Consider the following 16265-nt stretch of genomic DNA (forward strand, 5'->3'; position numbering starts at 1 on the left):
GGGGAACTGCGTGGCAGAGCCCCTGTGACGATGGCCACAGAAATTCAGGAATTCCCAGAAAACATAGGGTGCTGGAAATCCATGTGGGAGATCTGCTCCTTGGGCCAAGATTTTCCTCGGAGGCTCCTTCTGTGGCAGCCTGAGCAGGGCAGAGTCTGGCGAATATTAGAATTTCTGCTGGGCTGAGAAAATAACAGCAAAAGAAGAAGCAGTCTTGGGTGTGAGTTGGAGATGGAAACTGGGTGCAGCCAGAAAAGTGGGTGAAGCCTGGAGACCAATGAGCGCCCCACCCTGGCAAGTCAGAGCAGGTCCGGGCAAGGGACCCAGGCATAGAAGTGGGCCAGTTGCATCCTGCACAACCTGCAAATGAATTTACTTTTGTATTTCATGTACCCATTGGATGAGGTGGCATGTGTCTCCAGCTTCCTTGAGGTGAGCTCAGTTTAGGGAGTTTCTTTCCTACTGAACCGTGTCAGGAATATCGCCAATGCCTGATGCTGCCCACCACATCTCTTTTGCTGCTGCTGAGGCTGGAACCTGCCTGGGAGACACCGGCTGTGGAGGCTGAAGACCCAAAGAGGCTGCCCTGACACCCCCCCTTGTTTTCTGAGTCAGGGGGCCCATCTGAGCCCCTTCACCCCCAAGGTGTCTGTTTTCTGTGCCTTGTATGAGCTTTGTGTCTTCATGGAAATGGCATTCTAATAAGAGATAGAAATTTTAAATGGGTAGATACGTAAATTACATGGTATGTGTGCTGTGCAGAATAATTCTGTCTCTAACCCCCCATGCCAGATGCAGTTCCTGGAGCCTCTGTGTTGGGTGGGCAGTGAAGGTTGCTGATGGAGTTGAGGTTGCCAGTCAGCTGCCTGGGGAGAACCGGCCAGGGAAGGGTAGCAGGGAAGGCACCATGAGGACTCAGCCTGGTGAAGCTGCCTTAGAAAACGAGGAAATGGAGCTCTGAGCCACGGATGTGGGCAGCTCGAGCAGCTGGAAAAGGCAAGGAGGAGACAGGTTTTCCCCAAGAGCCTCCCGAAGGAACACAGCCCTGTCATCACAGTGATGTTAACCCCGTGAGAATATTTGGACTTCTGAGCTCCAGAATCATAAAAGAATCAATGTGGTTTTTGCTTTGTTTTGTTCTGTTTTTGAGACGGAGTCTTGCTTTGTAGCCTAGGCTGGAGTGCCGTGGTAAGAGGCCATAAGAGAGTAAGAGTGGTAAGAGATCATATTTGAAGGGTTTTTTTTTTTTTTTTTGAGATGGAGTCTCACCCAGCGGCCCAGCTGGAGTGCAGCATCATGATCTCAGCTCACAGCAACCTCCCCCTCCCGGGTTCAAGAGATTTTCCCACCAACAGCCTCCTAAATAGCTGGGACTACAGGCACGTGCCACCACACCCAGTTAACTTTTTGTGTTTTAGTAGAGGTAGGGTTTCAGTGTTAGCCAGGATGGTCTCGATCCCCTGACCTCATGATCCACTCGCCTCTGCCTCCCAAAGTGCTAGGATTACAGACATGAGCCACTGTACCCAGCCTATGTTATTTTAAGCCACTATATTTTTGGTAATTTCTTACAATAGCAATTAAAAGCTAACGCTATCTGTTTTAAAGTGGTCATTGCTTTAGGAAGAAAAAGTTCAGGTTAAGAAGGTTCAGGATTGCCTTTTCCCAGGCCGTAATAAATCTGATTCTCGATATGGAGGCCAAGGGCCAGGCCATCATGATGTTCCAGGATAGTGCTGTGGCCAGGGCTGACTTCCAGGAGCTTGTTGCTAAATTGCAGGCCACGGTCCAGTAAAATGCTCAGAGAGAGGGCAGCTGCGAAAGGAGCTGGAGGACTGACCGCATGCTCAACGCTGTGCCCTGTACCACCCCCTCTCTGAGGTCCAGACCAATGTAGACACCAAAGTGAAGAGGCCAAACAAGCCCCAGGAGGCCCCAGGGACCAATGGCAGCCTCGTGGTGGCAGCGGCAGGGGCTGGAGCAAGGCTTGAACTAGAGAGCCTGCAGGCGAGGCTGGGCCAACTGCAGAGAAACCTCTGGGTGCTGCATGTGGCCTCAGCCTGCAGGGAGGAGGAATTGCAAAACACCCCTCAGAGATATGAGGGCTACCCTGACCTGGCACGTGGATGAGATGAAGCAGCTGTACTCCACATTGGACGAGACCTTCTATCAGATTAGCAAAGTGGAGCCGGAGATGGAGGTGAACCACAGGGTGCTCCGTGAGCTGTGCATGGTCCTGATGAAGTCTGTGATTATGGAGGCAAACAAGGTGACAATGAGGTAGCAGCTCCTGGAGCTCAGCCTCACCCTGCAGCACCTGCGGGTGACCACACTGACCTCATCGAGTATGTCAAGGAGTGCAACTGCCAGAAGCTCTACTTTGACTTGGAGGTCATCCCAGAGAGTCACAGGGACACCACGCACCCTGGAGGAGACCCAGGGGAGCCTGGAACCCGGTGCCAGCTGTGCAGCTCCTTGGCTGCCCTGCTGGAGGCCTGCTGGCCTCCCTCTCTGGGGAGGAGGTGATGAAGGAGAGGTTGGAGGAGGTGCACGACCAGCTGCTCCTGCCTGTGAGCAGATCTGCCTGGCCCTGCGGGAGCAGGTGCTCCACTGTGATATGCTGGCCACCCAGGTGGCAGCCTTGGAGCAGGCCATAGGCGTATGGTGACATGGAGCCCCCATGGCAGGCAGAGCACCTGGAGCCAGTGACCACTCAAGCCCAGAAGAGGCCATGTGAAGCCCTGGCCGAGCTGGCCTAGGAGCTCCAGTTCCTGAGATCTGCCTTGGGCGGTGCTGCACGGCTGCCCAGCCACCTCCCTCAAGCCCTCCCTTGCCTTCCTTGGGGCCTCCACAGTCCACCACCAAGTGCAGCTTGGCAGCACCAGCTTGGAACTTCCAAAGGCTAGTGGCAGCAACATCAGCCTAAATCTGGGAAAGCTGCAAGCCATGCCCAGCAGGAAAGGGAAGCAGCAGCAGAAAGGCCCAGAAGTTCCCTGGAAGAGAGACTGGAAGGAAGCCGAGCCTCTGGCAGACACACACATCAAAGGGTCAGTGCCAGGTGCCTTGAACACAGAGCTCTGGCAGGCAGACTCCCCTGTGGCCTTCTATGCCAGCTCTTCAGAAGGGATGGGTGCCCTGCAGACATTGCAGTTGAACACTACCTACATCAATGCTGGCAACAGCTACTTCCCTGAACATGGCTACTACCAAGCCAGAGTTTGGTGTCTCATTTACTGTGAGCATTGAATTTGGCCCAGGGCCAGCACCGGGCACCTGGTGTTTGGAGAGCATCGTCAGAGGCCCTAGTCTGTTCCACTGGGCAGGAGGCTGGAGGCACAGCAACCACCTTTGCTGTGGCTGAGCTGTGGAAGGGTGAGAGAGCGTGGTTGGTGTTAACCCAAGGATTGGTAACAAACAGAAACCAGCCAGGTACTGCATTCGGGGACTACCTGATGTTCAAGACCTGAACCCTGGACCCAGCTCTGATCAGACATCATGGACTTGCCCAGCTTTCCTTGGTGTAGGGCTCTGGCCAAGGATGGTCTGCAGATCATCCAGTTGGTCTCTCTCTGCTGGAAAGCTTCTGTGAGACAATGTGGTATATGTGGTCTCCCTCTAGCCACACTGGATTTGGCCATTTCTCAATGATGTGGAGGACTGGAATGCCTCTCTGGGTGAAATCTGGTTCTGAGTTTGGTAAGTCTTCTCAGACAGCACTGCCTGGACTCCAGCCCTTTGCCATCCATGTATTCTATAGTTGCTTTGGTGGTGTGTGCCTCCTGCAGATGGAAGCTTCTGTACCACACTTTAACCCTTTCTCCTGCTTCCTCTTCTCTTCTCCTTAATTGTTGGCTTCAAAGTCATTCTTTCCCAGAGGGAGTGTTTAAGATGGAGGTTATTTAGCCAGTATTGGAAAGCGGTCTCCAACCATTAGAGAACAGTGGAATAAAGCCAACCTGTTTGGTCTCTGTCAGTCAGAAATGGAAAAGACAGCCTGGTCGAGTCAACCAAGGGAAAGAAAATTAGTATCTTTCATTTCAGTTATTCCTTGTATTTATCTGCAATTTTAATTTCACATCTCTCTCTCCTTGCCACACACAGAGTAAAGGCCAAAACATGCCAAATACGAGCTAAAATGTGTATGGCCTTCACCATTTGTACTTCCTCCAGTATTTTTGGGCCATCTGAATTCTTCTTAGCACCTCTAACCAGGAGGCAGCTGGGGAAGGAGTGAAGGAGAACTGTAAAAATACTCCTGAGTAATGATCAACCTTGGGGTAAAGCGATCCCCATAGATAGAAAGATAGATAGAGATATATATGTGGTTAAGATGGAAAGTTTATGTTACATCAATTATATCAAAATTTAAAATTAAACAAAGAAAATAATAAACAGATTCCAAAGTGGGAGGGTGGTGGCAGCAAGTGTGGAAGGGTGTGTCACTTAGGAACCAGGGCGGGAATGAGCTGGGTAGACCTCTGAGGGAAGAACAGTCCGGGCTCGGGGGAGGGTAATGCAAAGGCCCTGAGGCAGAAGAACATCTCCAGTCCCTGAGAACCAACAAAGAGGCCAGGGGTAAGAAATGAACAAGCAAGGACAGAGTCAAGGACAGCTGTGCAGGGCTCCCTAGGCCTCAGTGGTGGCTTTGGTTTCACCAAGAGAAAAGGGGAGTCTTTGGAAGGTGACATGGTTTGGCTGTGTCCCCACTCAAATCTCATCTTGAATTGTAGCTCCCATGATTCTCACATGTTGTGGGAGGAGACCAGTTGGAGATAATTGAATCATGTGGGCAGTTTTCCTCATACTGTTTTCCTGGTAGTGAATCAGTCTCACGAGATCTGATGGTTGTATAAGGGGAAATCCCCGTCACTTGATTTTCATTCTGTCTTGCCTGCTGCCATGTAGGATGTGTCTTTCATCTTCCACGATGATTGTGAGGCCTCCCCAGTCATGTAGAACTGTGAGTCCATTCAACCTCGTTTTCTTTATAAAGTATCCAGTCTCGGGTATGTCTTTATCAGCAGAGAGAAAACTAACTAATACAGTATATTGGTACTGGGACTGGGGCGCTGCTGTAAAGATACCCGAAAATGTGGAATTGACTTTGGAACTGGGTAAGAGGCAGAGGCTGGAACAGTTTGGAGGGCTCAGAGGAAGACAGAAAAAGTGGGAAAGTTTGGAACTCCATGGACACTTGTAGATTTGCCGGTGGAGAGTGTGTGTGATTGTGTGTGAGCGTTTGAATGAGTCTGAATGTGACCCCCTTGTGGGGGATCCTCCTGGGGGTACAGGTGTGCCTCTGCTCTCCCATCCTCCTCTCCCTTCTCCCTCCTGACTCCTCTTCCTCACTGCGCTTGCTTCTCCTCCCCTCACTGTGGATTTCTCACCAGCCTCCAATCTGTGGCCATCACTGTTTCCACCTTTTTCCTTAGCGTTCCCTCCTGCTAGGACCACTTTTCCTTTTCTTTCCTCTTTCTTGGTCTGTATCTGGAAATCAATCAAAACCACCTCCAATGCCAGCCCTGACACCCTTCCCTCCCCCACCCTGGGGCATCACCTCCTCTTCCAACACAGCAGGAGAATGGGCTGTGCTGTCACCTTGCTCCCCTCAGCAGCTGTGTGAGCTCCCTGAGGACAGGGAGCACCCCCTCTTCCTTCCTGACGCAGGACCTGTCACAGTGCCTGCCCAACAGCAGAGGGGGACACAATCTCTGCCTTGCAGGATGACCTGGGGTGGCGGGATGACCTGAGGAGGGGTCCCCTAAGATTTGGGGCCTGGACAAGGGCTGTCACTCTTGTGTTTCCATTTCAGCACCACCCATCATGGCCCCAGGCACTGCCCAACCCAAAGCCACGGCCACCACCCTCAGTCCCTGGAGCCTCCTCATCATCCTCCTCTGCTTCATTCTACCTGGCATCTGAGGAGAGTCCACTGTAGAGGAAGGGGGAACTGGAACAGGCTTCCTGAAGGACAGGGTGTCAGGGCTCATCAAGAGTCAAAAATATCCAAGTCTGAAGTCAGAATATGTATTCGTATGCATTTGAAATGGCATAAAGGCTCCCTGGAAAGGTGAGAAGAATCCAGTAAAGCTTTGTCCCGGGGCGTGTGGCCAATCAGAGTGGACGCAGGCAGGAGCAGGGGAGCCTTTCACACACGACTTTTCATGGTTTCGATCCTAAAACAGGTGACTATATGGAGGCGAAGTAGTAAGGAACAGTGGGGCCCGGGTCCCTGGGGATGGTCACCGGGTAGGATGTCTGATCTGTTGTGGGCCGCCAGGATCCGGGGACGCGGAACACAGGCAGCGTGCGCAGGGCTGCTGCAGTGACGAGGCACTGGTTCTAGATATTTACCTAACGGTGTTGTCTTAGAGGGGATATTACAGGTGGTTGCTGATTTCAACCGCAGTTGACTTTCGGGGAAAGTTCGCACCTGGGGGTTTCAGTTTCCACCCAGCCGCGTCTCTCCCGGCTCTGCGCGCTCCTCCAGGGCGCCCGCTGCACTCGAGCTCCCGACCCAGGTTCTGCCCGGTGAAGACCCCGGAGGAGTGCCCCGCTGCCAGCAGATGCCCCTGCGCCTTCGAGCAAAACGGCCTTTGGAAGACCTGAAAGGACTCGGCGGTCGTGGCAGAGGAAACATGGTTCCCGTATCAAGAAGATCTATGAAATACGGGGCCTGGTGTGGTGAGGGGCACGAGGTTCCTCCTTCATCCTCGCGGGGACTTTGCCTCCGGCTCAGTGTGGAGACGTCACCGTCCCGCTCGGATCCGTGCGGCTCCGACAGTGTGGCCCCCAGAGGACCCCCCATCCTCCTTGCCCTGGGGCTGCTGCGGGAGGGCGCCCGGGACGCACTAGGTCCTGAGTTTCCAGGGTCCCGCAGGGGCTTCCCGGTGTCGCCTCCCCAACCCCAACGCTCGCGGTCCAGGGCTCCTGGTTTCTCCGCTGGGCTGGGGGCCAGGAGCATGGACGTCGTGAGGACGAGAAAACCTTAGGATGGTTGGAAAAGAAGGATCGGAGTGAGGGCGAAAGAAAGGGAGAGGAAAGAAGCAGGTAGGGCCAGAGAACAATGAGAAACCCCTGCCACGAAAATGAGGAGAGAGTGACAGGCGCACAGCCCCCACACTCCACCGACTCTGTCTCCTGCTCTCAGTCTTGTGAGGAACGCGGGCCCCATCCCCTCCACCCTCTCTATGTTTGGGGTCAGCCATCCCAGCGGGGTGAGGCATCTCCTTGCAGGTGCGATTGGCACTTCCCTGAGGGCTGTGGACACTGAGCACCTTCTCCTGGGCTCACTGCAGTTTGCATTCCTCTTCTGATGCCAGTGGGCAAGGGGAGGTCCCCAAACGCTGGTGAGACCCTGACCCCAGCCGGTGTTGGGTCCTTGACACCGCCCGGGGAAATGAATTCAAGGACCAGCAGGAAAATAGAGAAAGGAGGGAGATTTATTGCAAAAGGAAAAGTGCACACTGAAGTAAAGGGAGTGCAGGGGAGCTCTAGAGAGAGGCAGGTGGACGGGGGCTTGGAGCTGCCGACTTTCTGGGTTTCTTCAGCCAAGAGTTGAAATAGTCATGAAAATTCCTGGAAGAAGGTGGAGATTTCTCAAAACTGTGATGCCCCCTATTTTTACACCAAATATGGGTGTTCTCAGAATTTGCAAGAACTCTGTTGGATGTGTGTTTCGTATGTTAATAAGCGTATAATGAGGTCCTAGAGGAAACCAAGGTCAAATCCCGGACCTTGTTGGGTCCGCTCATTGTTAGCCAGCTTGGTCCACACTCTGTCTTTTAGGGTCTTATCAGGCTGGAGCCTCTGCAGATATTTCAACAGATTCCTTTTGCTGCTCACCTGAAACTGCTGCCCAAAATTTTCTCTTCTTTTACTACCACCCTTTATTATACATGTCACACTTTGGAGAAATATCTATTCAAATTCTTTGCATATATTTAAATTGGGTTATTTTGCTGTCTAATGTTGAGTTGCAAGTGCTCTTTATATATTCAGATACCAATCCCTTACCAGATATATGATTTTCAAACATTTTCTCCATTTTAAAAGTGTTTTTACCTTCTAAATGGAGTCCTTTTTGAAATACAGATATTTTACATTTGCATGAAATGAAATTAAACTATTTATTGTTTTGCCATTTGGCTATTTACATACAGTACTTAAGAAGCCTTTGCCAAATCCAGGATCACAAAAATTTACTGCTCTATTTTCTTCTGAAACTTACAGTCTCATGTGTTAGGTGGACACCTGCCATTCATCTAGAGCTCGTTTCTGTGTGTGCTGGAAGGAAGGGCCCCCCTCATTCTTCTGCATGCAGCATCCAGTGGTCCCAGCACCATTCACTGTAGTGTAGGATCACCTGCCCCTCATCCTGTCCCTCCCTCCTGCACTTGACATCAGAACTGCGTCCTGCTGAACGGTTCTCCCGGGGTTTCCACCAATGAAATCCCTCATGTGAATCCCATGGAGTCACCTGCCCCTCAGAGGACCTGGACTTAGCAGTGGATTCACCAGAGGAAATTAGATTTCTTGAGATGGAAACTTCTGAGAATACTGACACTCAGCAAACCCTTTAATTCATCAAAAGTGAAAAATAGAATTATTTGGTCATTTGGGTCCCACAATTCTTCTGTCAATTTAGCTTATTGGGTTTTTTGTTGTTATTTCTGCTGTTGTTGCTGTTGCTGTTGTTTGTTGTTGTTTTCTTTGAGACAGGCTCTCACTCTGTCGCCCAGGCTGGAGTGCAGTGGCACCACATGACTCACTGCAAACTTAAACTCCCAGGCTCAAGTGATCCTCCCACCTCAGCCTCCTGAGGAGCTGGGGCTACAGGCACAAGCTACTACACTTGGTCTACTTAAAAATTTTCTGTAGAGACAGGGTGTCATCATGTTGCCAGGGCTCATCTCCAAGTCCCAGCCTCAAGTGATCCTCCGCATTGGCCCAAAAAGTTATTGCTTTTTCGTTTTTACTTTTCACATGGTTATATGACATTATCTAGATATTAAAAATTCTGTATCAGTAATTTGGACAATGCTATACAATAAAATGTTTTCTTCAGACACAGTTTCCTAAAAACAGAAGTAGCTTTAAAATGTTGTGCATTTGTCAAATCTTGAAGAAGTTTCAAATCTTTAGGGTGATTCTGACCTCTCATTTTGGTTGACACAATAATCCATAAAAACAAGTAAGCACCCCTCTAAGCTGGAGAGGCAAGGAGGTGAAAGCATTGAAAAGCCAAAGTGACAGCCTGTTCTGTAGACATGATCCTGCCTAAACATCTAATGCTCCACAAAAGAAGGTTGTGGACTCCTGGCTTCTCCAGAGCCCCATGCAGCTGTGAAGCACTCCCTGGCTGTCTCTGCAAGTGGCTCAACAGCTCCTCCTGGTCTCTGTGGGGCTGTGGAGGCTCCAGGTGCCCTAGGCCCAAGGGGTGTCATGCTCACCAGTTCCCACCAAGGATGCACCCCACCATGGATGGTGGAGAAGACCAGGTGTAGCTGCTCCTGCCCCTGCCCCTGTCCTGACCGGCCAATCTTAATGGAGGAAGGAGAAGGCATGGGTGGAGCCATGGAGGTTGGTGCTGGAAAGAACAGAAATGAAGCCCTTTGTCCAATCCCCCAAATGATGGGGATCCCTTTCTGAGTTCTAGCAGCCCTGGGGTAGTCTGATGATTGGATTACTCCCATGTGTCTTAAACCCTCTCACATGGCAGCCACTGTGCTAGGTGCTAAGTTTACAGGTGAGTAACACATGTGGTCCTCAAGGCTCTCAGAATCCAGGGACAGAAACAAACACCTATGTGGCTGCTGCTGTTGATGTGATGTCCTCAAGGTGGTTGGACTATCAAAGGGCAGAAGAGGTGGTGACCCATTCTGTCTGGGAAGTTGCATGGAGGCTTCTCAGGAGGTGGCATTTCAGACTGTTCTTGTAGGAATAGGAAGAATATAGCATGGCCAGGTGGGAGGAGAAGACAGGACACCCAGCAGAGGGACAAGCATGAGGAGGAGGCCTGGGGGTGCAAATATCAGAATTTTTGGGAGCTGTGAGAAGTCTGCAGTAATGAACTCTCACGTACTGGGGTAGACTATTTCCACAGGGAGGAGGGAATGTCAGGAGGGAAGATAGTGAAGGAGGGGTGGGCAGCAACCCCCCTGGAGTACCTGTCTCCAACCACAGCAAATCAACCATGAAATCAATTCACCATTCATATGTTTACATACAGTATACACTACCACATACACAGACACATACGCAGACACTCACACACACACACACACACACACAGACATCCACACAATTTCACACAGACATTTACACTACACAGGCAAACACACACATGCATACACAGACACACGAACACACATATACACAAGTGCATGCACAAATACAGACACAGACACACACACACAAGCACGTGCACACACAGACCTACGTAAACACATGGGAGAAACTGCTTGTTATCTCGAGAGTTGTCGTGTCTCTCCCATTCTGCCCACTCACCTGTCACCTCAGGGGCTGTCTCCCAGCTCATGAAGGATTTCTGAAGCCATCAAGCAGGATGTCCTGTGTGATCTGAAACACTCAGACAGCTCCTCACTCTGACCTTCCTTCCTGGTCCCCTTGGTTCTGGGATGAAGCAGCATCCTGTGAGAAACCTCTCCCTTGGGGTAGAAGCACTGGGTCACCAGAGCGCACCCCTCTGCTCTTTGCCCTCAGGGAATCTTGATCTGCAGGGTGGGAGGAACTGCCCCAACCCCCAAAATAAACTCTTTATAGATCCCTTATCCACCATAATGTCACAAGTTGTGTGCCAAGGAGCTCAGGGCACAAACTCACTGTGAGCAAACCCTTTGGGCTGATTGAAATATTTCAAAGTTTCGCAGTGCCATCTGCTGGACACCACAGGAAGTACTCTAAAGTATTTGATAGTTTGAACATTAGGCTATGCACCATTGCTTTAGATGGCAGGCCATTTTTGCCATCTGTACTTTCAATAATTGCTGTGATAAAAAAGTGAGAACCCTGAAAACATAGGTATGAGATAGGAAATGATGGTGGCTGTATCCAATCTGCTTCCAAGGTTTGAGAAATTGTTCAGTGCCCAGTAGGTACCACATGTCTGTTAGTAAACACTTGTGCTTATTTAACAATGAAATGAACATATTACTTTTTCAATTAATGTGAAATATTTTCTTAAATGGTGATTAAATTGCTAGGTTATAAATATTTATTGTTTGGTCCTAACTGCTTAATAAATACATTCTTGGGTATTTCTTTTGTTTTACTGTTATCTTGAAAATGTTACGAAGGCACCTTCTGGATTTTCCCTGGACCACTCCAGACCATTTTGCAGGCTCTGCCTCCTGCGAGAATGCTCACCTCGGTGAAGCCAGGACTGACGACATATTGTCACTTTTTTTTTCTTTTTTGGAGACAGAGCTTGCTCTGTCGCCAGACTGAAGTGCAGTGATGCAATCTTGGCTCACTGCAACTCCGCCTCACAGGTTCAGGCAGTTCTTCTGCCTCATCCTCCCAAGTAGTTGAGACTACAGGTGGGTGCTGCCACACCCAGATAATTTGGTATTTTTAGTTGAGATGGGGTTTCACTATGTTGGCCAAGATGATCTTGATCTCTTTATCTCATCATCAACCTGCCTCAGCCTCCCGAAGTGCTGGGATTAAAGGCATGAGCCGCCATGCCTGGCCTTACATGTTACCTTCTTGGAAAATCTTCCTGTTCAGGCTACTGAGGACCTAGGGACTCCCCTCCCACTCTTCCCCCCCCCATCACCTTGCTCCCTGCTCCCTGAATCATCTTTTACTTCGATGCAATGCACCTGCTCATTACGTTCACCTGCTGTCGCCACTGGAGCAAGGATTTTGTCTGTTTTCCTCAGAGAAGCATCCACAGCACAGCTCACTGTTGGTGCTGAGGCTGTACGAACACTGTGAGTGAATAAATGAGAGGCAGTGATTGCGGCAGGGGCCTCTTTCTTGTCCATTTGTTCACTACACTTTAGATGGTAACTCAGGACATGGTGAGACCAGTGTTTCCTGGGCACAGTAAATCAGGATATATTGTGAAGACAAGAAGTAGAAAGAAATGTTAGGTGGAAGAAAATGAATTTGCAAGTAGGAGTTGGGAAGAGTGAGAAATAAACCAATCAGGAAAGGGGCAAATTTGCCTTGACTGTGGCTAACCTGGTGGAGAAATGCAGCTGTCGGCAATAGAGATCGGGCACTGCAAGGTTCCCCTGCAATGCCCAGACCACCCCCACCACCTGCCCTGAATCCTCCTCTCTGAAGGCTGAATGCATCTCTTGTGCCTTCAGTGCCAAGGAAGCCACAGTCCCAGGCCAGAGCAAGGGCTGAGGTGGACAGTGGAAAAGGAGAGGGTGGTGCAGAAGGGAACGACATATTGTCACTTTTTTTTTCTTTTTTGGAGACAGAGCTTGCTCTGTCGCCAGACTGAAGTGCAGTGATGCAATCTTGGCTCACTGCAACTCCACCTCACAGGTTCAGGCAGTTCTTCTGCCTCATCCTCCCAAGTAGTTGAGACTACAGGTGGGTGCTGCCACACCCAGATAATTTGGTATTTTTAGTTGAGATGGGGTTTCACTATGTTGGCCAGGATGATCTTGATCTCTTTATCTCATCATCAACCTGCCTCAGCCTAGAAGCAATGACTTCCGGAGGATAAACAAAAAATGTTACTTGAAAACGGGACAAGGCCAGGTGTGGTGGCTCACGCCTGTAATCCAAGCACTTTGGAGGCCAAGGCGGGCGGATTACCTGAGGTCGGGAGTTCAAGACCAGCCTGACCAACGTGGTGAAACCCCATCTTAAAAAAAAAAAAAAAGGGACAAAAAAGAAGGATATGAAGAACAAGGTGGAAATAACCTGAAATCCCATTATGCATGGTTTAATGTTAGGGTTTTACTACAATCATGTGTAATTTTTATAAAATTATCATCATATAACTTACAATTATTTTAAATGACTAGAGTTTACTATTTTAGGGCAGGATTAGAGTTCATAGTGCAGAGTTCTCTCTTGACTCTGTCAGATAAACCAGCTTTTTTTTTTTTTTTTGGCTTCATGTCATTTTATTTATTTATTTTTATTTTATTTTTTAATTTAACTTCTGGGATACATGTACAGAACTTGCAGGTTTGTTCCATAGGTATACATGTGCCATGGTGGTTTACTGCACCTATCAATCCGTCATCTAGGTTTTAAGCCCCACATGCATTAGGTATTTGTCCTAATGCTCTCCCCATCTTGTCCCCTAGTCCCCGACAGGCCCCAGTGTGTGATGTTCCCCTCACTATGTCAATGTTTTCTCACTGTTCAACTCCCACTTAAGAGTGAGGGCATTCAGTGTTTGGTTTTCTGTTCCTGTGTTAGTTTGCTGAGAATGATGGTTTTTCAGCTTCATCCATGTTCCTGCAAAGGACATGAACTCATTTTTTTTATGGCTGCATAATAGTTAATGTGTATATGTGCCATATTTTTTTTTATCCAGTCTATCATTGATGGGCGTTTGAGTTGGTTCCAAGTCTTTGCTATTGTGAATAGTGCTGCAATGAACATACCAGTGCGTGTGCTTTTATAGTAGAATGATTTAAAATTCTTTGGGCTTATACCCAGTAACGCGATTGCTGGGTCAAATGGTATTACTGGCTATAGAACCTTGAGGAATTGCCACACTGTCTTCCACAACGGTTGAACTAATTTACACTCAACAGTGTAAAAGTGTTCCTATTTCTCCACATCTTCACCAGCATATTTATTCATTTGCAATTTCAACTGTTATTATAAATTAAAGAATATACATGTGGGTTTGGTACATGAGTCAGTTTTGGGATGTTGAGGCTTGGGGTCCCAATGATCCCAGACGTAAACATGGTACCCAGTAGGTGGTTCTTCAGCCCACATGCCCCTCCCCATGGCCCTGCCTACTGATCTCCACTGTCTGTGGTTTCCATTTTTACATTCACGTGTATTTTTTTCCTTTTTTTTTTTAAATATGTTTTATTGTGTCTTAGATTCTGGGGTACATGTGAAGAACATGCAGGATTCTTCCATAGATGGCAATGTGGTTTGCTGCCTTAATCTCCATCACCTATATCTGGCGTTTCTCCCATGTTATCCCTCCCCAGCTCCCCATTCTCTTTGCTATCATCATCATCATCCCTAAGTTCAGACCTGGACCATGGTGGTGTGTGGTTGAAGGCCAGAAGGATAAAAAGGCTTTTCTTGCCGGGCGCGGTGGCTCAAGCCTGTAATCCCAGCACTTTGGGAGGCCGAGGCGGGTGGATCACGAGGTCAAGAGATCGAGACCATCCTGGTCAACATGGTGAAACCCCGTCTCTACTAAAAATACAAAAAATTAGCTGGGCATGGTGGCACGTGCCTGTAATCCCAGCTACTCAGGAGGCTGAGGCAGGAGAATTGCCTGAACCCAGGAGGCGGAGGTTGCGGTGAGCCGAGATCGCGCCATTGCACTCCAGCCTGGGTAACAAGAGCGAAACTCCGTCTCAAAAAAAAAAAAAAAAAGGCTTTTCTTCACAATGACGGTGGCAACAAGACAGTCACACCCATTGGTCCCCTGGGGAAGAAAATGAATAGCACAAAGGCCTGGAAAGAACAGAACCCAGTACTGAGAGAACTGGTGGACATGGAATTGCTGAGTCAAATGGTAGTTCTATTGTAAGTTCTTTGAGAAATCTCCAAACTAGTTTCTATAGTGGCTGAACTAGTTTTCTTTCCCAGCAAAATTGCCTAAGTGTTCCCTTTTCTCCTCAGCATCACCAAAATCTGTGGTTTTCTGACTATTTAAGAACTTCCATTTTGACTGGTATGGATAGTAGCTCACTGTGGTTTTGATCTGCATTTCTCTGATGATAACTGAGCATTTTTTCGTGCTCCTTGGCCACTTGCTGGTCTTCTATTGAAAAGTGTTCACATTGTTTGCTTATTTTTTTAATTGGGTTTTTTGTTTTTGCTTGTTGAATTGTTTAAGTTCCTTGTAGATTCTGGATATTAGACATTTGTCAGATGCACAGTTTGTAGATATTTCTCCCATTTTATATGATGTTTACTGTGTTGCTAGTTTCTTTTGCTGTGCAGAGGCTCAGCACAGCAAAAGTTTAATGAGGTCCCATTTATCAATTTTTGGTTTTGGTTGCCATTGGTTTTGGCGTCTTCATCACAAATTCCTTGCCAAGCCCTATGTCCAGAATGGTATTTCCTAGGTTTTCTTCCAGGATTTTTATGGTTTTAGGACTTACATTTAAATCTTTAACTCATGTCAATTTATTTTACATAAATCATGAAAGGCAGCGGTTCAGTTTCATTCTTCTGCACATGGCTAGCCAGGTATCCCAGCACCATTTATTAAATATGGAGTCTTTCTCCATTGTTTATTTTTGTTAATTTTGTTGAAGGTTACATGGCTGCAGGTGTGAAGGTTTCTGTCTGAGCTCTCTATTTTGTTTCACTGATATAAGTGTCTATTTGTGTACCAGTGCCATTCTGTTTTGAGCACTGTAGCCTTATATTATAGTTTTAAGTTGGGCAATGTAATGCCTCTGGATTTGTTTTTTTGTTTGTTTGTTTGTTTTTTCTTATAATTGTTTTGGATATTTGGGCACTTTTAAAATTTCAAATAATTTTTAGACTACAGTTTTCTAATTCTGTGGAAAATGACATTGCTATTTTGATAGGGATAGTGTTGCATCTATAAATTGCTTTTAAAAGTATGGCCATTTTAGCTATATTGATTCTTCCAACCCATGAACATAAATTATTTTTTTCATTTATATGAGTTTTCTCTGATTTTTTTTTTGGCCATGTTTTGTAATTTTCTTGGAAAGATCTTTCATCTCTTTGGTTAGATGAACTACTAGGCGTTAGATTTTCTTTGTGGCTGTTATAAATGACATTGTGCGCTTGCCTTCATTCTCAGCTAGAATGTTATTGGTGTATAAGTATGCTCCTGATGGTGTACGTTGGTTTTGTATCCTGAAACTTTACTCAATTCATGTGTCAGTTCTGGGAGCCTTTTGATAGGCTCACTATGTACGAAATCACATCATTGGCAAAGAGAGATGTTTGACTTTTTCTTTTCCTATTTGTATACCCTTTCTTTCCTTCACTTGCCCGATTGCTCTGGCTAGAATTTTTCTGTGCTCAGTTTACTCTGGTTTCAATCAAATAGGCTATAGAGAGCAGTTTTCTGTCCTGTGATCAAC

At 47.9% G+C, this 16265-nt stretch overlaps 1 protein-coding gene and 1 pseudogene across 1 annotated transcript in view; both read left to right on the forward strand.

The window, feature by feature from the left end:
- Positions 1-5934, forward strand: part of LOC116548968 (UL16-binding protein 2-like) — a 222595-nt gene extending 216661 nt beyond the window's left edge. Inside the window, 1 exon segment of the mRNA XM_032274431.1 lies at positions 5813-5934. Coding sequence (XP_032130322.1) covers positions 5813-5922 — 110 coding nt within the window. The 3' untranslated portion in view covers positions 5923-5934.
- On the forward strand, positions 1840-3988 carry LOC116549779 (annotated as a pseudogene).
- Positions 5935-16265: the final 10331 nt, after the last annotated feature.

This window comes from Sapajus apella, unplaced genomic scaffold (genome assembly GCF_009761245.1).
Source record: "Sapajus apella isolate SASKATOON/1434 unplaced genomic scaffold, GSC_monkey_1.0 scaffold6, whole genome shotgun sequence".
Lineage (NCBI taxonomy): Eukaryota > Metazoa > Chordata > Mammalia > Primates > Cebidae > Sapajus > Sapajus apella.